The 23,940-nt window shown below is 36.4% G+C and overlaps 3 protein-coding genes across 4 annotated transcripts in view; 2 read left to right on the forward strand and 1 right to left on the reverse strand.

The window, feature by feature from the left end:
- Positions 1 to 94: 94 nt before the first annotated feature.
- On the reverse strand, positions 95 to 895 carry LOC132699347 (small ribosomal subunit protein eS26). Its single transcript, XM_060666005.1, has 3 exons — positions 756 to 895; positions 399 to 576; positions 95 to 306 (listed from the first exon to the last, which is right to left on the reverse strand). The coding sequence occupies exons 1-3, from the start codon at positions 756 to 758 to the stop codon at positions 137 to 139; spliced, it is 351 nt and encodes a 116-aa protein (XP_060521988.1). The 5' UTR covers positions 759 to 895; the 3' UTR covers positions 95 to 136.
- Positions 896 to 2,011: 1,116 nt separating this feature from the next.
- Positions 2,012 to 2,960, forward strand: LOC132699519 (PEST proteolytic signal-containing nuclear protein-like). The gene is made up of 3 exons (XM_060666286.1): positions 2,012 to 2,185; positions 2,305 to 2,554; positions 2,609 to 2,960. Exons 1-3 carry the CDS (start codon positions 2,143 to 2,145, stop codon positions 2,730 to 2,732), a joined length of 417 nt encoding a protein of 138 aa, XP_060522269.1. The 5' UTR covers positions 2,012 to 2,142; the 3' UTR covers positions 2,733 to 2,960.
- A 725-nt stretch (positions 2,961 to 3,685) lies between these two features.
- The window catches only part of LOC132699284 (uncharacterized), a 137,041-nt gene continuing 116,786 nt past the window's right edge, over positions 3,686 to 23,940 (forward strand). For both annotated transcript variants that reach the window (XM_060665916.1, XM_060665915.1), the window contains exon 1: positions 3,686 to 3,911. Coding sequence is in view for 1 of the 2 variants with exons in the window: in XM_060665915.1 (XP_060521898.1) it covers positions 3,891 to 3,911 (21 nt within the window). In the remaining variant the exon portion in view is untranslated. The remainder of the gene's footprint in view (positions 3,912 to 23,940) is intronic.

A 23,940-nucleotide genomic window follows, 5' to 3' on the forward strand; every position in this document is an offset into this window, starting at 1 on the left:
TTTGGTTTGATATTAGTTCATCCCGCATGTGCCTTTATATTATTTTGATAATAAACGAAATGTTGAAACCCAAAACCGTTAACAAAAAAATAAATTAGTTTTAACAAACCTTGACTTTATTCTCTTAAATTACAATTCATTTTCGCACGGCTGCCTGAGGTCTGTTATTGTCGCGGCCGGGGAAGTTGCGTTGAGGTGGAGTCCTAATCCTCCTGTCTTTCTTGCTCCTGTTCCTCACCACTTTGCTGTGGATAGCACATGAGACGCAATAATGAAGTTTGGCATACAACTTCGGCAGCACATACTCTGAAAGAAGAAAAATATATTAAATTACTGTAATAGGTGCCCTTTCGTAATTTTTGAGAAATTCGTGGTACCGATAAAAAAATGGAACTTACGCGTGTAAACTGAGGCCTCAGTAATATCCCTCACGGCGGCAGCTTCAACAATGTTCCTAATCACGAACTTCTTAATGGCTTTATCTTTGGGTACGCATCTAGCGCAGTTAGTACAACGCACTGGTTTGACGTGGCCTCTTCCGTGCTTCGAACGGCCACCATTTCTTCGCTTGCAGGTCTAAAACACGAACAATTTTACGCATAACCATGCTGCTGGCAATTTGAGGTTAAATTGGAAAACCGCCATACACCACTGCCCTTTACTAAATTCTACTTTATTATAAGCTTAAATTCCATTGATTTACAAAATAATTTCAAAAACGCCCCCAAATAAATCCAAAAACAACAAAAAATTACCATTGCAACGTTCCTTTATTTCACAGGATGTAAAGAGAAACACCGAAAAGGGATTTAAACATTTTAGGGTCCACTGTTGGCATCAATGACGGAAACGTGAGCGCGGGAAAATTCAAATTTCGTCGGAGAAATCGCTGATGCGTATATGATTGCGTTTTTTTGTGAACAAAATGTAAAAGTCTCGCCGCAAAATTATATTTAACGGTTTCTAATTTAGCGCCTGACCACAGTACCCGATTCAGTAGCGTTGAATTAAATAAGCAAAAACGGCTGTTTGAAAATTTAACAAAACTTGATATTGTTTTGTTGCAAGTGAAAGTTTATTCTGTTGATATAAATAAGAGATTTCTTACTTTCCCAGTCAATAACGCAGCTGTCAAACGCACCTGAAAGATGAAATTTGTAAGTAAACTTATTTAATTTTCTACAATTTCTTATTGATATATCGTTGCATTATCTATATTATTTATAGATTTTTAAAAATCCCTTATAAAAAAACATGAATTTTCAGATAGGAATGTTCTTGTATGTCTTCGTGATGGTCTGCGCTTTGGTGGTTGCCTATCCACAGCACGGCGAAGAGCAAGGGGTGGCGCGACAGCAAAGACAAGCCGGGGGACATGACCACCACGATGTGGTAGATTTTGGTGCACACACAGGAGATCATGGAGCCTTTGGGTGGTATGCCGACTTTCCTGTCCATGTCGACCACTAAGAAGAAATTGATCAGCCCTTTACGTCTGTTCGGGATTTTGCTTTTTGTTTCATCACGTTTCTTTCTTTTAAATTGTAAGCAAAATCTTGCCAGTTGCTAATCACCAAATAACTGAATAATTATCCTTTAAATAGCACTTGTTGTTGTCGCACGTGTTATCTTGACTGATGGACCAAAGACTCTGTTGCCTTTCCAAGCTTTAATTTCCGTCTTCATTTTTAAAAGTGACCCGTACCCTTTCTTGCCTATAAATTTATTTTTACTCTCCCTTCATTTACTAATATTTTCCATTTAATATCTACTAACATTTTCTGTATCTACGTACATCTTGTTGCATGCCCTTTGTTAAAAGAAAATGCCAGAAAACGAAAAAAAAAAGTATTTCCATAAGAATTTTGAAATAAAAACCGATAAAAAGCTTTTTGTTTCATTTTTTTGTTAAAAAGATACGGGATGTATATTTGGTTATCTATGTATTCATGCAGTTAACTTTCTACATTATCTTTCGGTCGTAGACTATAACCTCATTTTTTAAATCATAGAATAAAAACCCTTGGAAAGAAGATAAACGTCATATTGTTGAAAATGGATTTGTTATTGGCAAAGCTAAAATAGGTTTTGTCATTTAAAAAATCATTCATTGGAAAATAAGTGGCAAAATCAGATGTTAATATGAGCAGCAAGGAACCGCAAGATAGAAATAAACCAACCAACGGTAATGAGTCGGGGTAAAAATGCGCGGAAAATTGCTTCCACAGACTGGGTGTTTTGCATGTTTGTGTTTTCCGACGATCGATTTCTAATGTAGTCTTTAAATTTGTCAGTGTTTGTTAGGGAAGGAGAGGTCCAGGTCGCGCTCGCCTAGGCTCAAAGAGCAGAAGCCTGATAAAAAACTAGACAATGTAGGATTGTCAGCCAAGAATCGACTGAAAAGCATGAGCATTCAGATGAAGCTCGGTTCAACAAAATCAGGGGGCGATACTAAACCCAAGTTGAGCGTAGCCGCCGCATTTAATCAGGATAGCGATGAAGAACCAGAACAGATGCCACCGGAAGCACGAATGCGTATGAGGAATATTGGGAGGTTAGTTTATTGTGAAAATTATTAAATTCGTACATGGATTTGGTTTCGTTTTAGGGATACGCCCACGTCGTCGGGACCTAATTCGTTCGGTAAAACCAAGCACGGATTTTCAGACGCCAAAAAGATATTCGAGAAGAACCTTAAAGAGGCTATGGACAGTGCTAGAGCCGACGATTGAAAGGTTCAAACGTGATAAAGGAGTTTTTGTGAAAATTTGTTTATAATTATTAGTAATACTGCAATGATGTATTTCAATCTTAAATTTCACATAGTTGTTAGTGACCAGTGTAGGTGGAAGTTTGTAATTGTTTTGTTTTGATATTGTATGTGAAGCCAGGCTAATTTTGATTGATTATTTTGGGCGTATCCTGGAGAAAATATCAATTTTAATAAAAAATAACTGGTGGGTTTTTGTTTTTATATAATTCTACAAAATTATAAAACCCTCAACCATAAGCTTAGAATATTCGACTCCCCAAGGAACTAAGTGACAAAACTAAATGTAATTGCGTAACTAGGTGGTCATGGGTAATAGAAATAAATTGTTCCTCCTGTGCTGCGTGATTGGAGTGTGAACTAAATTTTACTGCCATAATACGAACATGCGGCAAGTCTCATAGGCGTAGTAATTTTGTTACTAATATATGGTATTAATAGTACAAGTAACTAGAAATTCAACAGTTACATGAATTAAGCAATTACACTTTATGCTGTGGTATTTTTTTTTTTTATTTAAAAATGCAAATAACGTAGTTTCGACAAGCGGTCTAACACAAACAACCCCCCTATTGTAATTTTTATAGCAAAGGACACAACTCCAAAACGTGTTTCGGCAGCTAAAGTTTATAAAGTTTACACTGGATGATCCGAAACTTTAAAAAAGACCTGGATGCAAACGAAATTCTAAAACACTTCAAATCAGGTGACGCGATGTTTAAACTTTTTATAAGCGGTTGTAATCCAAGCTATAATAAACTTGTTCTTCTCCAATAAAACATAAACATTCGTTTCTTTTCTTTAACTATGGTACAACGCCAATGATGGTCGTGATAAATTTGACAGTTGACAGCAGGGCGCAAATCCCTGTGCGCGCGTACCGGCGAATCAAGTCACCCTTGAATGTTTTCCGGCGATTTTCAGTTTCAGTCGCCGTTGTCAGTCTGTTGCGTTGTGGGGTCGCGGTGTGCGCCCGAAGCACGCCGACACACTGACGCGCGGAATTCGAATCTTCAGTTTGCGAACTTTCTTTTTCGATGAAACGCGGGTTGCCGTTTATCGTGTCACGTTGCGTCTTATTGCCGCGTTGTAATTTAGCAAGATATAGAATGTTAGACTGATGCCAGGCAATAATTACACGGTAAGATATAGTATCGTAAAAATTATTTTGTAATTTTCGTCCACAAAAACTTGATTTGAAGTTTCGTTTCTCGTTTTGAACGGGTCTGGAAATTCGATAACCGCGGGCTGTTTACGTAATGCGAATGCCGTAAATTTTTTAACGCGCCCTCAAAGCGAGGAATAAATTGATATTCCCGTCTTATGGGCTCGCGGCAAAATATAAACCGAAAAGTACTTACGAGGAAATTGAAGCACGTGAAAGTATTACTTTGTCGGCATTACGGCCCCTTCTTTGGATAATACGCTATTTACCTACCCCGGTAATTTTTATCTTTGTGACGTATAGATGTTTCTCCTCAAAGCTATTAATTTAAAATTATACTTAATAAGTTTTGGAATATTTTCTTTGGAATTGTTAGTTGATTTTCCTTAAAACAATTTTTCATTAATAAAAAACATTGAAATTGCCGTTAAATTAACGATAACCAACAAAAATGTTTATAAAATTAGCAGTGTGACTGTTTTATTATTATTATTATTATTTCCTTCAATTAATCGGAGATTGGTCGTGGTATGTCTAATATCCTGCTATAATAATTTAGTATTGTTATATAATAATAACTAATAAAAAATGTTCATAATGTGAGTGCTATGTAGTTTACTTTTTGCACGTAAATACCTACAAATAGCAAAAAGAAATAAAGCATTTGATACACTCCTTGACAAAAATTCGGCCACCTTAAACTGTTGATTGAATTACATGATTATTTTACCAGTTAGCAATTGCATTTAATTGTTATTTGTTATCTGAGTAACAAATTTTTTTGCTTTTTTGTCATAGCTTCAAAACAGCCTCTGGGAAAGTTAAACCTATTTCCTTTCATGAGTTTCTTGGGTGTTGAGAACAGGAAAAAGTTGCATGGGGCCATTTCCGGTGAATATGGTACCTGAGGCATAATTATGCTTTTGTTTTTGACGAAAAAGTTAGACACAAGCAACGACGAGTGAGCAGGTGCATTATCGTGATGCAAAATCCATGAGTTGTTTTGTCACAATTTTGGACGTTTTCTTCGTATTGCTTCTCGTAAAGGGTGTCAAACGACAGTCAAAGAAAACAGTGAGCAAAATCTTGACATTTGATCAAACTTGACGTGCTATTTTCGGTCTGGGTTCTTCCATTGGGACGACTGGGCTCTGATATTCGCCATGATTCGTCACGAGTTATGACCTTCTTAAACATATCGGTATATTGACTTTTCCGTTTATCTATATTTATTTTTTGATAATGTTCACAATCATAACCAAAAAATCATTAACAGATCCTAAACGCACGAGATCAGAACTACGTGGGTATAAAATGTCGATTGTACAGCAAACTTCGAAAAAAAATTTTTTTATTGATAAATGAAAACTACTATTCAGTGGAAGAATTTTTTAAAAATGAAAATATAAAATTCCTAATATGTTTCCTAACTTTACATGTATAAAAGTCTGTCTCTGTGTAATATTATGCTTGTTACTTTCAATACTTAGTTTTCTTTGTTGACGATCCCGTAATGTCATTGTGTATTTTGTATACATAGTCTTTCAGATGAATTAATAAATGCTTACTGTTCCCACTGCCTTGCGATTATTCTTCTTCTTTTTAATCCTCCGCAATCAAACCCTAGCCACGTTGCCATGTCATCATGTGAGTCAGCGGTACATATGAAAAACCCTACTTTCGATATCGCGCGATCCAATCAATAGCACAGAATAGAATCGTTCGCCGCGGTCGTCAACGACCACAATGGACCAACAATGTATTGTGTTCAATTCGCGAAATAAGTCGGCTCGGGCGATTTTCGGACTTAATCGGGACTCATTTAACCGGCCCGGTTAAAATCGCGAACGTAAATCATCGGATTCAATCCGATCTCCCCCATAGTTTCAATTAAGGTCGGGCGATAAATTCCTCCCGGCCCCCTCCCAACGCAATAACGCGAGGCCTTTCGGTCCGTGAATACACGCGGCATCTCCGCGAACTTCGACGGTTATTTTTCCATGGCGTCCGTCGAACATGGAGGTTTCGGCAGTTATGGAGATTTTAATTTAATTTTATTTAATTTAATTATTAAAAAAAAGCAATATTGATGAGGTTGTCGATCCTGCTAAGAATTTTTATTAAATTTTCTTTTTTACTTAATTGCACCTATTTTCACTCTCCCTTTCGTCTTGAGTCGCTCATGTTAAACACCGAAAACAAAATTTATAAAACAATAAAATACATAGGAGAACCTAGCAAGAAAATTTCGAAACATCTATCTAAATTTGGTATTAATATTGCTCTTAAAACTGAAAACACCATAGGGCATTTTCTAAAAAACAATAAAACTAAATTACGAAAAACTCTTTTTGGACAAACAGATAGAAAATTTAAGAAACGCATTAACGAACATAAAAGGGCGTATAAAAATAAAAGTTCGGATTCTAATTATGCCATTTATTTAAATCCAGAAAAGCACAACAAAAGGCAAATAACTAAATTTGTTGGAAGCTAGGGAGATTAACAAAATGACATATTCGAATTTATTACTTAATACCTATAATTTTTCAAGGAAACTTCCACAGGCTACTTACAAAGCTTCTGGATTCCTCCTGCGTCGGTTTTTGCTGAGTCAAAATTGCTTACTCCAGTTTCAGTCGAGCTCTGAAGAAGCCAACAGGATGATTGGCGAAACGTCAGCAATTTCGACTCAGCAGAAACCGGCGCAGGAGGAATCCAGAAGCTTTGTAAAAAGTATCCTATACCAATAATTAAAAATATATTAGTAGGAGGAATCCAGAAGCTTTGTAAAAAGTATCCTATACCAATAATTAAAAATATATTAGTAGGAGGAATCCAGAAGCTTTGTAAAAAGTATCCTATACCAATAATTAAAAATATATTAGTAGGAGGAATCCAGAAGCTTTGTAAAAAGTATCCTATACCAATAATTAAAAATATATTAGTAGGAGGAATCCAGAAGCTTTGTAAAAAGTATCCTATACCAATAATTAAAAATATATTAGTAGGAGGAATCCACAAGCTTTGTAAAAAGTATCCTATACCAATAATTAAAAATATATTAGTAGGAGGAATCCAGAAGCTTTGTAAAAAGTATCCTATACCAATAATTAAAAATATATTAGTACCTGTTTTTATATATAAGTGTCGGAATATTTTGTATTTGATAAAGGCAGGGTGTTGCCGAAACAGCTATCATAAAGTATTAAAAACTGTGAAAATCTGAATATTTTTTGTTGTCTCTTAACCTTCGTCTTTAGTAGCGCATGTATGTTAATATGAGGTCTGTGAGTCTTTGAAAGTTATTTTAAACTGTTATATTATTAACATTAATTTAATATAAGCTAGTTGTAGCGTTGATTTCTTCTTCTTCCGTTCTGTCAACCCTGCTGCCCTACGGAGTTTCCCAGATAGCTTGGTAGCTAGACATATGACAAAGTCAAGTTCAGAATAAAGCGTTATTTAAATTCACAATATTGTGAGTAAGCTCTTCTTAAAAGTTCCTTTTTGTACTATGATACCGAAATGTGGCGATGACTTCGTATTTCATAAATTAACCTTAGTCATGAGTTTTGAAGTTTTTGTACACATCTTTTATCTACTGCGTCTCGTGTTGAGCCTAAGGAGTTACAGAGAAGTTTTTTGGTTTCAGGCGATAAGCAATGGGAATAAATTCGTTTTAATGCTTCATACGCTTTTCTATGCTAATAAGTAACAAGTTGTCGAAATGTAAATAGGCCCAGGCATCAAAAAATTACAATCACTTTTACTCTGTCAATCTAAAAGTTATTCTCAAAAATGACGATTATCGTTGGTGTAATTATAAAAATTACTGTCATTCCAAGACGCATACAAATTGGGATCCCTGGATACTACCTTGAAGTACTTCTGTCGACGCTCTTTGAACGCGTCTCATTAGGAAGAAATTGCCGCCACAAGAATTACTTTAGCAGGATCTGAGCACTACCGTTCTACTCTATATCTCTTCACATAAATAAAATCTTTTTATTGTCTCTAACATTTTAGTCTAAAATTTCGTAATTCAAGAATTTTTCTAATCTCTAGCTGAAAAAAACAACATTTTTAGTGTATTGTTATTGAAAAATACTAAATTTGTTCGGATTTTTTTTTAAAAACAAATGTCTGCCGGTACGGTCCTCCGCTATGGCAAACCCCTATTTATATGCCTTTCTATTCAGCCCTATTTCTTAATTCATAATGAATCGAATTTTTCAGTACAAATGTACTGCTGTTCACAACACTGCTTTGTCAGCGTGTCAGAGTGACACCACAAACGGTCATGACTATATTCAGCGCCCTACAACAGTCTAGCAACGAAACTATGAAGGTTTCTCCACTGTCAGCACATTGGCACTTTCACGACTATTTAAAAATCTCTTAATTGAAGTTCACTTCCTTTCTCTTTGTTACAGGCTAGATTTAGCCCAAATCAAAAAATTGCGTTTAGTTAAATAACTAAGTTTAATCCAGCAATTATAATTTACATAATTTTAACAGGTACAAATAATAGGCGTATATAGAAATGTGAAAGGGATGGTAATTGGCTTCATCTCCTCTATATTCCAGCTCTCGTCTTTACTTCGCATCCTTCTAAACACAAATGGCACATGCGCCAGTAAAACACTAAAAAAAAATAGAAAGTATATTTATAAATCAATTTTAGGAATATTTATTGGTTAGTCAACTATTGTACAATTTTTGCACCGACTTACCTTAAATTCAGTTAGGTGTTTGTCCTAATAAATAATTAACTACGCTTGGAAGCAAATTTAAATTAGTACTTGGGTTACCTTGTCCCGGAAACACTGGTCGTACTTTCAAAATGGGGTAGCGATCGGAATTCCAATTTAATTCTTACTTATCTCAGCTACAATGTAAACAAACGTAATTAAGGTTAGAACTTTGAACGTCAAAGCACTCTCGCCTAAAGTAAAGAATAGCAACTTACCTTGATTTGGCATTTTTCCCCAATTAAAATAATCTTTCATACACGTCGCAACCGTCTGTCAGCGCCAGGGACCAATGAAATCTTTTTTTTTTTTTTCGTTTTGATTTAGAACGCTAACGCCGACATAACCCATCGGAGTTTCGCACCCATATTTTAAGGTTGATTCAGTTTTTCGTTTTGTGCATTTGAATATATTGGGTAAAGCGAATTTAAACAACTCCGATAATTAGCGAGGAAGGCCGCTAATAACCTGGTAAGCTCGGTATTTCAGTTATTATTTTGAAATTTCACTTTTTTGTTCCCTATCACGTGGTCTCTTCTGGCGCGGCATGATATAACTGGGTACTTAGAGTGGTTCTGCTTCCTTTTAGGCCTTTTATTTCCGGGCATAATCAAAATAACAATCACTAGTTTGTTCGGACAACCACCGACAGGCATTTTATTTTGTCAATACCTCCAAGAAGGTCGCCCAAGGTGAAGGGTGAAGTTCGCGTCTCGACGAACCTTTGAAACTGAGGACCGTCCACTCCAGAATAGCAGAATAGTTTAAAGCGGATTGATTGATTGATTTTGAGCTTTTGTGTATTACATGCCTGTTATGCGCCGGCTTATGTAAGACCGTAGAGCTGATAACTTTGGAAGCTTATGCTTTATATAACACCAAACTCGTACTTCTTTTTTTTTTTAGATAATAGACGCTTGCTGTTCCTCCTTTCCATTTTTGTGATAATCAGTTTTTCACTATTCGAGGAACTACGTCCTATGAAAACCGGGTGGCGCCAAAATATCGCTAATTTTGCTTATGTTTTACCTACCCCCCTCACCAACTGGGTCTCGAGGGCAGAAGTAGGACGTACGTAATTTTAAACAACTTTCAAGTAGTGAATCACTGAGTTATTATATAGTCTGGCCGCCCTTAATTTAATACTTCAATAAGAGTCTACCTCCCCTTTATCTTTTTGCTTTTTTTAAAGTTTTTTTTTGTTAGCCCGTCGAATTGCCAACATCTTTTCAGATTTATTAAACATCCTCGTGGTTCAAGATCCCGAAAAGCGCTGCCGCCGTCTTTTTCCGGTGTTCCCGTTACTCAAACCGCGCTCCATAGTAAACCTTGTGAACGCGCGAACCTGGCTCCGTACCGTGAAAGACGATAAAAAACTCCCCGTCATAACCAGTCGAATTGTGGACAATCAATCTTTCCAGTCGACCGAATGTGACCTCTAGCCATTTCGCGCTTATCCTCGGCTTTCAGCTAAAGTTTCAAAAGCTGACTCTGCACCGCCACCCCATTCGTCGTAACGACGAAACATTATTAGACGAAGTATAAGTAGCAGAGTGGGATCTCTCCCCGGGCCCCCTTCAAGACTCCTCGTTAAACCGGGCAACTTGCCTCGTTTCCGGGACGAGTGTCGTTTGTTTCGGATTTCTTTTGTTTCGTGCCGGACCGAGCGAATCGGTTCGCTAACCGGAGTTCTCTGAAAACTCTTATACAGGGACTGCGAACGGGATATTTGATGTCGGTTAAGAAGTTCTTAATTTAGTTGTTAGTTAAAACCTAGATATTAAAATAATTATTGAAAATGATTAGGGACACAAAAATAAAATGTTAGCATTTTTTTAGCATAATTATTTTAATTTATAAACCTAAAAAACTTGCAAAAAAAAGTGGCGAAAAAAAATAATCTAAAACGCTTAAATTTGGGCACCTCGCAGGCCACCTGTTAGTTCCATTAGCACCATCTCCAAAATTACAATTAAAATGTTAATATTAAATTTGGCTTCATGCAAATTATAAAATTGATTGTGTAAGTATTGTCAGGTAACTATTTTAGATATTCAACAAATCCTTTTTCCAAGTCTTCATACCTTCATGAAAATTCAAAAAATCGTTTTGTGTTATACATTTTTGACAACCTCATTCCGGAATAAAATTGTGCTACATTTATTTAAAAAAAAACCGACTACGCAACTGAACTCTGCGTAAAAATATATAGGGGATGCGCTTTTTATCTTCCCCAAAACTTCAAATTTACAAAATCACCCTGTATATTTTTTACCGAAAAGTACCAAAGGTTTGCGAAAAGCACTATCTTCACTAACAAAGGCCATGACCCTCCGCCGCGACCAAAATAGGACACGGTCCACACTTGGACTTGTTGTTTGGTGGATCTGTCTTGCTGTTGGGCGACTTCAATATTCCTTCTTTCACTGTTTCAGCTCCTGTCAATGTCCGACATAGATCCCTACTCAACCTCAGCGCCATATTGAATCTTAAACAGCAAAACTCTGTAACTAACCTAAATCACCGTTGCTTAGATCTCGTTTTTGCCAATTTCGACGTTGCGATAGTGAGAAACGCAGTACCACTTATCGACGAGGATCCACACCATCTCTCGTTAATAGTTTCTCTCCAAGTCGCTTTTCCACACGTCTCTAATTTTCCAATCAATAGGAATGATCAAACCCAATTTAACTTTAGGAAGGCCAACTATCCTCATATGTATGAACTGATGCAGCATGCAGACTGGAATAGTGTTATGGAGTGCTCGGATGTAGACAGGGCTCTAACACTTTTTTACGACATGCTAAACAATATTTTTGCCCTTTGCACGCCCACTAAAATACCGAGACGAAGGCGCTTTCCATCATGGTTCACTAAAGAAATGATCGCAACTATATTTGAGAAGGAGAAAGCTTTCCGCAATTTCAAGCAATACAAATCTGCTTATTATTTTGGGCGATATACCGCGCTACGCAAGTCAATCAAGTTCCTGTCACGCATTGCCTATACTGATTTTCTTTGTCGTGCTGAGTTAAGTATACATGATAGTCCTACCAATTTCTGGTCATTTATTCAGCGGAAGAAGGCAGATTCGCGAATCCCAGCCTCGATGTCCTATTCTGGTCAGTCATGCCAAGGACCTAATATGGTTGTTGCAGCTTTTGCTAAGTACTTTGGTAGCGTTTACACCATATCCCAGCCAGATCCATGTTCATCTTCAGGCGTGTCCTCTAATCCGGAACTAGTGAACATACCTAAGCTTACTATCCAGGATGTCTTGTCAGCAAGCAAAGCACTCAAGAACAAAATTACCGCTGGTCCTGATGGCATACCAAGTTTTATCGTGAGAGACTGTTCCCACGCACTGTGTGCTCCTTTATGTCACGTTTTTAACCTGATACTTGACACGGGTGTTTATCCAGAGCCTTGGAAATATGTCAAAGTTTATCCTATTCTCAAAAAAGGTGATCCCTCTGTTGTTGAAAACTACCGGCCTATTTCGATCTTGTGCAACTTTTCTAAAATATTCGAGATTATATTAAATAAATTTATTTTTGCTCAAATTAGAAATAAACTATCTACCCAACAACATGGTTTTTATGCGAAAAGATCATGTATCACTAACTTATGCTCCATGTCTTCGTATGTCTGTGACTCTCTGAACAAGCAAGGTCAAGTTGACGTTATATACACTGACTTCCACAAAGCATTTGACCAGATAGATCATCACTTACTGATTGAAAAAGCATCTCATAAATTTGGTTTCTCTGATTCGCTGATTACAGTGTTGAGGTCCTATTTGGTGAATCGTCGACAGTTTGTTGAGATTGAGGGGTTTAGATCAGTTCCTTTTGTTCCAACTTCTGGCGTGCCTCAAGGTTCTAACCTTGGACCTCTGCTTTTCAATATCTTTATAGATGATCTCGTATCTTCGATCATCTGCAACAAGCTTGCGTATGCGGATGACCTAAAGCTATACGAGAGCATTGAAACTGGCATGGACTGCGTGACTCTCCAGGACAACATCAGTATTGTCAGTCAATGGTGTACCAGAAATAAATTGCATCTTAACATCAGCAAGTGTAATGTGGTTTCTTACCACCGCACAAAAACTCCTGTAGTCTTTGATTACAATATGGATGGTACTGTCCTGACTAGACTTGCTACTGTTAAGGATCTGGGAATTTTATTTGACCCGTCGTTCTCTTTTGTACCTCACATTACAAAAATGGTTTCCAGTGCAATGCAAATTTTAGGATTCGTAATAAGAAATTGCAGGCATTTTTGTAGCTCAGCTACTGTTAAATTGTTATTTAACTGTTACGTTAGGTCCAAGCTTGACTATGGTTCACTTATATGGTCACCAATTTATCACTGCCTCACTCAGTCCATTGAGAGTGTGCAGAGAAGGTTACTAAAGTATCTAACGTTCAGGGAGGACGGTCTCTATCCTGAGAGGGGAGTTGATCACGATCTTCTACTAAGAAGGTTCGCTATACTGCCCCTGAGCTTGCGCAGAGACTTGAAATCTGTTTCATTTCTCTATAAGTTAGTTCATTACGGAGTTGATTGTCCGTTTCTTCTGGAACAATTACGTTTTCGTGTGCCGCGGCTGGAAGGGAGACATCAATCAACTTTCTTACCGCAGTTACCCAGGTCCAATATCCATTTTCAAAACCCTATTTACAATATGTGTGCCACCTTCAACAAACCATCATCGTACTGCGATTTATATTATGATGGTCTCCAGGCCATACTTCAGCAACTTCGAATGGCGTCGGGTTATGCGTACCGTTAAGTCTTATCCTTTTCTTTCTCTTTCTCATTCTATCCTTCTTCATTTTTTTTTTAGTTGTAAGTTTAGTAGATTTAAGATTGGTTTCTACGTCCCCTAGTATATATATTGGATGATTTATATTTAATATTTCCTGTAATTGGGTCATGTTACCTGTTGGAAATAAAGTGCTATTATTATTATTATTATTTTAACATTTGGTTGCAGAGAGATCTTTGAACTTATATTGTCATTATTTTAGTATTGTAGTTTGCTTTAGAATGGTTACACTCAAAAAATAATATTTAATTGCAACATCGAGACCATGTAAAGTAGATACACCCTCTCTTTTGACGATTCCATACGTGACACAATTCAGAAAAAAATAGTCGAATAGCGGACCATCATTGGGTCTCAAAGCTAAACAAGCATTTGATGTGGAACTAAGGACAAAAATTAATTTTACGAAGTAAAGCGTCAGAAAGAGACTCACGTTTTTAACATTTCTTTAGACTCTCACAAGTAGGTGATAAAGGCCCTTTCTGCAGCAGTGCTGCTTCTCCAGATTGCTACGCAATCAGAGCCTTGAATGAAACAAACCGAAGTAACGCATTGTTAATATATTAAAGCTCTGACACTGTGTTCTTGTATGATCATAGTTGTATCGAAGTTTCTAGCCTTCACTACACTGTTCTCGAAACTCTCGAACATTTATTAATCATTGAAGTCAAAGTGCGACGGAGACGACTTCGTACTTTTGATATTTAACACAACGACTTTAAAATTTTAAAAAATAGCAACTGGCCAAGCTTCCGTCTCCAGTGGGACTTTAAAAAATCCCCTGATCGTTCGCTGAATTTTCCCGAGCGTAATGAAAATGGCCGCCGTTCCGCTCGTCGAATATATTAAAAATATTTCCGTAATTAAATGTAAAAAGTTTCGCGTTCGCGTCTAGAGACTTGTAGAAATTAAAATTTTACTGGCTATTAAAATGTACAAGGGAAAGCAATAAGAGCAACCCCTCTCGGTACCGGGGCGATTAACATAATTTAATATAATTACCTAATCGCGGACCACCTGAGGCCGCAATTAAAATAAGAGAAACGTCGAATTTCGCTACGCGTTCGGCGTGGTTAAAATTTTCAATAGGAAGAGTTTACGTTCCCTTTTTTTATTGCCGGTCCGGAGAGCCTCTGCTTTGCTTATTTCTTGATGAGTCGGGGGCGGAATGGAGTATGGTTCGCGTTATTGATTGCTTTTTAAAAATTTAATGTAAATTACGAGATGTCGTAAAAACATTGAACTAAATTCACATAAAAATGAAACGAAGAAATGGAAATGCAAACAAAGGGTCAAATAAACTTTGTGGTATTTGTGTTAATACAGGTCTCCCTGCAAGATTTGTGCTGTAGCACTGTATACCGGGTTAAATATTTCCAAAACTGTCAAAGTTGGAACGATAAAATATCATGCCTACGGATTGGAACATGCAGAATTCAAAAATGCTAACCGCAGTGTTGTCAGCTATCGGGATGATATTTATAGTCCTGGCAACCTTTCAGTGATGTACTTCTAAAATCATAGCAACAAAAATAACAAAATAAAGTAGTATATCTGACAACACTGTCGTTAGCATTTTTGAATTCTGCATGTTCAAAAACCCCCAGGTATTTAATTTTAACGGTTATAAATCAGAAATCTGGATTTATTCATCGCATTCTCACTGACAGAAGTTTTAAAGCAAGATGGTCACGGAACGAGATGATATGGATCTCTAGACAGCTGTCTGTATCACTGTCCGGTACTTTTTACTAACCCTGTATATGTGTAGCTAACTAAATTGAAATTATATTTGCAAAAAGTGCTATACAAACCGACAAAGTTTCAAATATCAATTTACCGGTTCTGTGTGGTTTGCACCACAGCATGTACACTTAACAGACTCAGTGTTGATGGATCATTCAACCTAGTGACGTCACTTGTTAGCATGGATATCGATCAATTACAGGTTCAGATCATTGATGAGTGGTCTCCTGTGCGGAGGACGATCGCCGATGGGTCAGTAACTAATTTCTGACCCAAGTTACCAAGCAGTTCAGTTGCTTTTCGGGAGGAAATCAGCGTTACGACCTGCATTTACAGATAGTTTACGCGTCCTAAACCAACATCCGGCGTTGGTGCGTTCTGGAGTCTCTAACAAGTTCGGACGCTCTAATTTTGTCAACACGACCTTTCCGCCACTACCGCGTTCCGAGCTCTGTATATAATTCTATGTTGTTTCAACCATTCACTCGCCGGGATTGGGTTTAAAATTAAATAGAAACTCTAATATGAGGTCTTTCAGATTCGGATGTTATTTTATTTAATTTCCCTTCCTTATTTATAGTAGGAGGGAAAATCAGAAGTAATATTCGATATGCTGACGACACAACCCTGCTCGCGGAAAATATTGAAGAACTATTTAAATGAGTGAACACGGAGTGTCAAAAACTATATACTCTCCATCAGCAACGCCAAAACAAAGTTTCCACAGACTACTGTAAAATTATTTACAAATCTGGATTCTTCCTGAGTTAGTTATTTATTATTGAAATTTGCTGACGTTTCGCCAATCATCGCGTTGGCTTCTTCAGAGTTTAACTAAAACTATAAATAGTAGCATTAAAAGCAAAAGTTTTTTTTTTTAACTTAATGGAATAACATTGCAAACAGGATCCTATAGTTCAAAGGGATGGCAAATTATCTTTGATATAAGTATAAACCATATTTTCGCTTCACTTCACGAGAAGTATTTTTTAAAAATTAAAAACCGCACTTGCAGGGTATCGAGAAAAAAAATCATTTCTCCAAGACGGCCGAAAAAATTCTTTAACCAAACGACGCGCAAGATCCGGATCAAAAAATTTGGTCTCCCGATGTACTGATAATTGACCATAACAAGAAGGCTGTGATTCTGTTGCCAGTTTTTTTTTACATAACTACATAGCCTGTATGGACAGCTAAAACTTTTGTATTTAAAGTTTCAACATACTGTACAGGGTGATCCGTACTATATTCGAAAACGTCATAAGAGACCCAAATATGTATTGTGGTCTTCCTGACAGATAGGATAAAACCAAGCACTTAGATTTGCCTCTTACTGGCACTGATATCTTTGGAACGTCCGGTTACTCTTTTGTTATTGCAAATGTGTCTATCGATTTTAAATTTGGCAAGGAAGTAAAAGTCCATACCCACATCTAAACAGTAGAATTTGAGCGTAATCAAGTATCACCAAATATTTTTTTAAAAATTTTGACAAATTTTCTTTGAATATTTTGCCTTCCAGAAAAACATGATTTTCTCAAAAAATATTCAACCGATCAGAAAAATTGTAGAACCAGGAAATGCGGGAGATCCAGGGCTATGACTTTTATTTCAGACATTTTTTCGATTGTATACAGGGTTTTTCAATTATGGGCAAAAATCTGAAAGACATGCTAGGTTTTTTAAATATCAATTACTTAAATTTAATATAAAATCCACAAGTAATTCAAGTAAATAGGTTTAATAAATTTATAACAGGATTTTACAATTTTATTTTTTAAGGGTTAAAAAAATCACATTTTCCACAAAAACTACTCAAAATTTCTTATGCTTTGTAATGACAAAAATTACTCAAATATAAGCGAATAATTAGAATTTTTAAAAAATATCCATAACATTTCATTTACTGTCCCGGCATAACGTAATACCTTGTATACATAAAAGTTCTATAAATGAAATATATACTTAGGGTCGAACACTTTTTGTATTTAACTTTTCATTTATTATTGAGATACGCTATAGGAGCATCTTAAATCTTCTATAATTTGACAGTCGCATTTGGCTGAGTGAAGTTCCATGCATAGTTTATCTATAGTATTTTCTTTGTTAAGACGCATTGGTATTTTCCATAATACTTTCCTCCGAATCACCCACATATAGCCCTTTTAGTTTAGAGTTACGTAAAACGTTCATGTTAATATTAGATATCCTGGAGGAATTCTTCCACCTCCATAATTCTACGGATTGTGGTCTTCCTGACAGACCAAAACTAACCAAAACTAACCAAGCACTTAGATTTGCCTCTTACTGGCACTGATATCTTTTGAACGTCCGGTTACTCTTTTGTTATTGCAAATGTGTCTACAAATTTCATTACAACTTTTTTTAACGCCAATTTTGTTAATTCTTTCGAGAAAAAAAAACTTTATAATGTTCAAGTATGATAGAAGTTGTTATGCAATAATGTTTTCAAGAGTTTGAGCAATAATTGGTAAGAGGGCTACAGGCCTTCAGAGTGCCTGGTACCAGCAACATTTCTTAATACTGAAGTTTTAAATATCACTTGATGATTTTAATATTTTGGTAGTAATGTCTTCTTTGAATGTCAAGTTTTTGCTTTTTTTTTTTAATTTTACCTTAATCTGAATTAGTGGGTTTTTATTATATATCCAGCTAAGTTTGTTCTTCGGAACTTCTTGAGGTAGTTGTGTTATTTGTCTTAATAGTTGTGTTGTTCGTTTACTTTAAGTGTTTTCCTATTAGTTTATTTATATTTTGCCCGGTTTATCTCAAGTTGATGGATTTGCTTATGACAAAAATTGTTTTTGGACTTGTCAATTGATTTTTTTCTTTCTCCTTGTATTGTTGCTTGATGGCTAAGATATAAGTTCACCTTTTTAATCTGTTATGTAGCAGTGCTACACATACAGCATTATGAATTAGGCAGTTCATTTGCAGTAGCTTCGTTGGGATAGCATCCCTTTCCGTTACTCTTACTAGTAGAGCAAAGGGGCTTATATTGACCCGTGACGGATATGCATAGTTTTAATCATGTCGTATTCGTCGTATCAGTTCGAGTTAAGGCAGTCAACCTACCGAATCGCACCGATAAGCGTTTCTCGATAGTTCGTATCCCCGAACAAAGTTTTCACTGCATCCAAACTTCGGTCTTCCACACACACACACACACACACACACATAAGCCGCCGAACTTTTAATTGGTCCCATAGATACAGAAACAGCATTGTCTCAAGCCGGGGATTCCGTTATCTTCTGGTGCAAATTAGAGTCGACGCAACAATCCTTACACTTAGTCAAAAACGAAAAGCCCCCACCGCAGGGACCGTAAGGAGGCCGATCTTGACGGAAAGTGGCTATTTTCTCGGTTATCCCGAAAAAAATAGGGATAATGCATCCGCGTGATTTAGCCATTTTTTCCGGAGGGATTTCAAGGGACGTCGCCATTTCCCCATTTTCTTCCCGAGACGACAGGATTTACCACCACATTTCCCACCCTCTTCCCCCAACTTCTAAGCGCCCACCACCGGATGAAAAGTTTGACGCAAAATTTTGAATATTTTCCAACTCATTTTATTATATTATAGACTTACTAATAAATCTATTATTTTATTTTATATAAGGGGTGTTTCTAAAAATTTGGTTAGTCTTATAAGCGGTGATGCTCAACCGATCTGCGGCGTTGAACTAATGAACTAACGACTTTTCGGAGCAAAACGCTACCTGGAGCTAGCAGAATGTTAAAATTTTGGACATAGCTTATGTAGGTACTATACAGGGTTGGTCAAAATTATCACATATTCTATGCGCAAATTAAACTCCCTTTCCAGTGATGTATCAGGACCCTAAGTTCACCAAAACTGGATTGCTTTAGCATAATTCTTCATGGAAAATAATTAATTTTTCGTTTGACAGTTCGATTTCGTGCAAGTTTTGTCCATAAAATTGGTTCAAAATGGAAGGAAATCAGTATTCAAACACTAGTTCAATGAACTTGTTTATGATGCGTGGACAATGCAACCACGCTGCAGAAAATCTAATGAAACAAATCCTGTTTTAGAACACGTGATCAAGGGAAAATTTGCCAGAATCAATACCATTTTCCAAAGAACATTTTAATTAAAATAAAAATTTATTCACCATTGCTTTCTAAACATTTTAAAATCTGATGATGGTTTTCTTCTTTATCTCTGATGAAAATCCAGTGGCGTGAGATCGGTCGATTTTGCTGACCAATTCTACGGCCTTAAACGTCGAAAAAAATGGTCATTAAATAAGTCGTATAATTCTTGAGACATCTCTTCACTGCACTGAGCCGCCAATGAGTCGCTTCTAGTCGCTCATTTACCACTGTTTTGTAATTTGCTATTTGAAAGTATTTTGCAGCATTCTATTCATCTTTTATGGCATGAGGGTTGTCGACAGACCAAAACTGTTCATTCCTTAAACTAACAATACTCTCTTCAAATTTGCTTCATCGGTCCAAATATTTTTATACGGAAAAAGGAGATCCTCCTGCTGACCATATTTGACAAAAAGACACTCTCTCAGCATATTCATCAACATTCAGGGCTTAAACTTTGGTAAATTTAAATGAAAGCATCTCGTTTGCAATACCCAAGTTATTTGCTGCGCTACGAATCGAACGATTTGGATAGGCATGAAAATATGCCAAAACATTTTCTTCGTTTGAAGTAACACGTTTTGGTAAAAATGGAGATACTTGCTTTTATTTCAGTAACCAAACGATTTAGCAATAGTGACGTGATACATCATTCGATGTATGATGACATGTGATGATATACAGGGTGTTGTATTTTAAAAATTGCACTTTTCACCATTTTTATATTTCGTAGGCAATAATTAGTTTTGACCAATAATGTAGAACGAATTTCGATATTAAGAAATTCTGTTCGATACCTCCCTAAGCTATATCCAAAATTTAAACCGTCTAGTGGCTCCAGTGTCACAGTAATAAAAATTTCATTGAAGCTATGTTATTTATAGGAACGTGTTAATCAAAAGCATTCATAAAGTATTAGAGAATCTAAAATGTCTTTATATAAATTTGTTTCGAAGAGAATAGTCGTTGTCTCTCTTTCTTAACATAAGGAGATCTTTGGATGTGCCATATTAGGTCCCCCTAACGTTGGCAATCACATTGGCGAGTTGATCACGGTTTTCGGCTAATCTGAATAATTGTTCGGTACTGCGTATTCCGGTCCAATCGCGGATGTTCTTTAGCCATGATATTTGTTTCCTTCCAACACCTCCGCGCCCTTGCTCGATAAATTCTATATATATCATTAGCCTCAAGGAAGCATACTGGGACCGCTTTTATTCTTAATTTTCTGTGATAACTGAACTCTTAGTTCAGAAACCGTCAATATGATTTTAGAGTCAATTTAAATTTCATGTCGCCTAGGCTGGCTCAGGTAGCAAATAGCCCGATAGTTCCACTAGTTAAACTCTATAATAAACTTTCTACTGAGGTTACAAAAATCAAAAAAGCAGTGCCTTTAAAAGTGCCCTTAAAAATAACTTAGCAAAAAACGCTTTTTATGCTATAGATGAATATTAAAATTGCCACGCCTCCGAGCTTATGCCCTAATTATCTATTTAATTTTAACCCATCTTATATGACATTACCCTATACAGTGAAAACTCTCAATACGGACATGTTGTTTGCCTACCCTTTTACCTGTAAAAAAAAACTCCTTTAACCGGACACTCTATTAAAAGGACGCGTCCTGACTAAAAAAAATTCCCTCTCTTAAACGGACATAATTATCTTTTTCCTAATCCTTTTTCATATCATATCGTATTATTCAGTACGTCGTGACTTGCAGTTTTATTTTGCAACCAAATGCCGTAAGTGTATTCCATAATTTTTCAAATGGCACCTACTAAAAAACTTCTTACTTTGCGAGAAAAAATGGAAATAGTTAACGGTTCGGAAAAGGAAAATTTGTCAGTACTGAAGCTCGCAGAAAAATTTTAAATAGGCAATAGTCAAGCGGCGGAAATTGTGAAAAATAAGGACAGCATTCGTGTACCGCAGTCGGGAGGCAATATTGATCAAAAAAGAAATGTTACAAAAGCTGAGGGACTTCAAATTGACAAAGTGTGTTTTGATTGGTTTTCTCGGTTGCGAGGTCAAAACATTCCATCAGGGCACAAAAAACTTAATGTTCGAAATTTTAAAGGTTCCAATGGATGGCTGGAAAAGTGGCGAAAGAGACACGCGATAAGTTTTAAGTGTATCTCCGGAGAATCAGCAGATGTGAGTCAAGAAGACGTAAATCAGTTTAAAGATAAGTTATCCACACTACTCCTCGGATATCAGCCACACGATGTTTACAATGCCGATGAAACTGACCTTTAATTTCGAGTCTTAGCTAACAAAACAATTGCTTTGAAATCCGAAAAATGTTGTGGCGGAAAGCTTGCTAAGGAGAGGCTTACAATTTTATTTTGTGCTAATATGGTAGGACAAAAAGAAGATTTGCTCATGATTGGAAAGACTGCCCAACCTAGGTCATTTAAAAATTTACCGGCAATATGGAAATTTACCAGGAAAGCATGGATTTGATAGTAAAGTGGCCCTACAAAAGCGAAAAATTTTATAATTCTTGGATAACGCAGCATCGTCCCCCCGTGACATAAAAATTATCTTTCTTCTTCTTCTAGATCAGGGTATCATACAAAATGTTAAATTATATTATCGTGGACTCATACTGAAGCACATTTTATCAAAGATGGATCAAGTAATGTGTGCGTCAGATTTAGCAAAGTCTGTAAATATTTTAGAAGCACTTTATATTATTAAGTCAGCTTGGAATAAAGTTTCGTCAGAAACCATACAAAATTGTTTCAACCAAACTAGTTAAAACATTGAAGATGCAATCAAAAGCATGAAAGAATCTGAACCGGAAAAAGACAGCGATCAAGAATATGATAGTGGGGAAACACAATTAACAGCTATAATGAGGCCTTAAAAATAATTACCGATCTAAAAGTTTTTTTTTACTCCCGTCTGTAAAATACCTAATTACCCACCGATCTAGCGTGCGGGAAGCGTCACTTTAGCACGTCAGTTTCGTTTCCCACGAATTCGAGCCACTTCGGACATTTCCGGGATTTTACCGCACGCATTTGGGAGCAATCGGGTGTTTTCGGAGATATTGACGTTTGCCAATTCTGACGGTCATCTCAGTGAATGTATTCGCGTTTTGCGAAAATGTACTCAAAAAAACTAACGGTCGTAGAAACAGTATAGAATGCAACACGTTCGGTAAACTTTTTAAGTCACTCCGCTCCGCTCCGCTCGTGTCGTGTCGTGAGTTTTCACTGGACTTTGTTAAAAGTAAATGGAAATAAAAATTTGTCTTGCCTTGTCTTGTCTTATGTTTGTTGTCTTTCAAAATCAAAAATGACAGGATACCTCAATACATTGTATAAAAAAATCTTCAAATTTTGAAGCCGGACTGAAAAAGGAAATTGTGAAAATCTGTTTTTCACCCCGCCGGCGAAATTACACAAACAGTGACTTTCCTCTCTTTGCCCCGGCAGCGAATAACTCTACGGTCAGCAATCCTCGTGCCATTACCGACATTTTGCCGGAATGCATAATTCAACATCCATTTCATGATATTAACGGGCAACCCGTACATCATCAGACGGACCGCCCGGATATTTGACGGTTCCGTTTCCATATCGGTCCATCGCATACGTTTATCCCTCCAACCCCCAGCTAATTAATGTAACGAAACCCCTAACCAGATGTTTACACCCGCGGAAATTGGGCTTACCGACCAAATGAAGAATGAAATTTTCATCCAAAGCGTTACATTTATTTGTATCTGTAAAAAATGTTTAAATTAAAACTCAGCGACAGGAATTGTTGGAATTCACTTATTTTTTAAAAATATTCTATCGTCATGTAAGCAGGACGGATTTTCGTGAACAAATAACGATATAATTTAAATAGAACGCCCTGCAGTTTTCTAGACATATTTCATATATAATAGCTTATACCTAAGATTTACGGTTTCTGACATATTTAAACATTTTTGTCAAACTTCGGACATTTCCGGGATTTTACCGCACGGGTTTGGCAGCAATCGGATGTTTTCGGAGATATTTCCCACGCTTTAAATTTGACATTTGTCAATTCTGACTGTCATTTCAGTATTCGTGTTGTTTTGCGAAAATGTTCCCAAAAGCTAACGGTCGTAGAAAAAGTATAGTATGCAACATGTTCAGTAAACTTTTTAACTCACTCGTTTATTAAACACTCGCTCCGCTCGTGCCAAATAAACTTGTAACCCAAATGCTATTTACCGCACTTGCTGCATACTACGTCATTAATAGAATATAATTTAATGGTTTGTTTTGATATTTTTAAAATAAATAAGTACAGAATGGGCAAAAACTAACATTAAAAAATTAAATGAAAAAATCGCTAAATTTCACCTTCAAATCGAAATTCAACCTATAAAAAAATGGACAACTTTTTCAGCAGGGTTGCTATTTTAGAGGGCGAAAAAAGTTTTTTTTATAAACATGGGTTGTGTTATGGTGTTAAATTGATTTTTTCATTAATATTTAAACAAATATTCACTCAATTCTGTATAAATTTGTCAATTTTATT

Source organism: Cylas formicarius, unplaced genomic scaffold (assembly GCF_029955315.1).
Source record: "Cylas formicarius isolate icCylForm1 unplaced genomic scaffold, icCylForm1.1 PGA_scaffold_3__17_contigs__length_32017465, whole genome shotgun sequence".
Taxonomy (NCBI): Eukaryota; Metazoa; Arthropoda; class Insecta; order Coleoptera; family Brentidae; genus Cylas; species Cylas formicarius.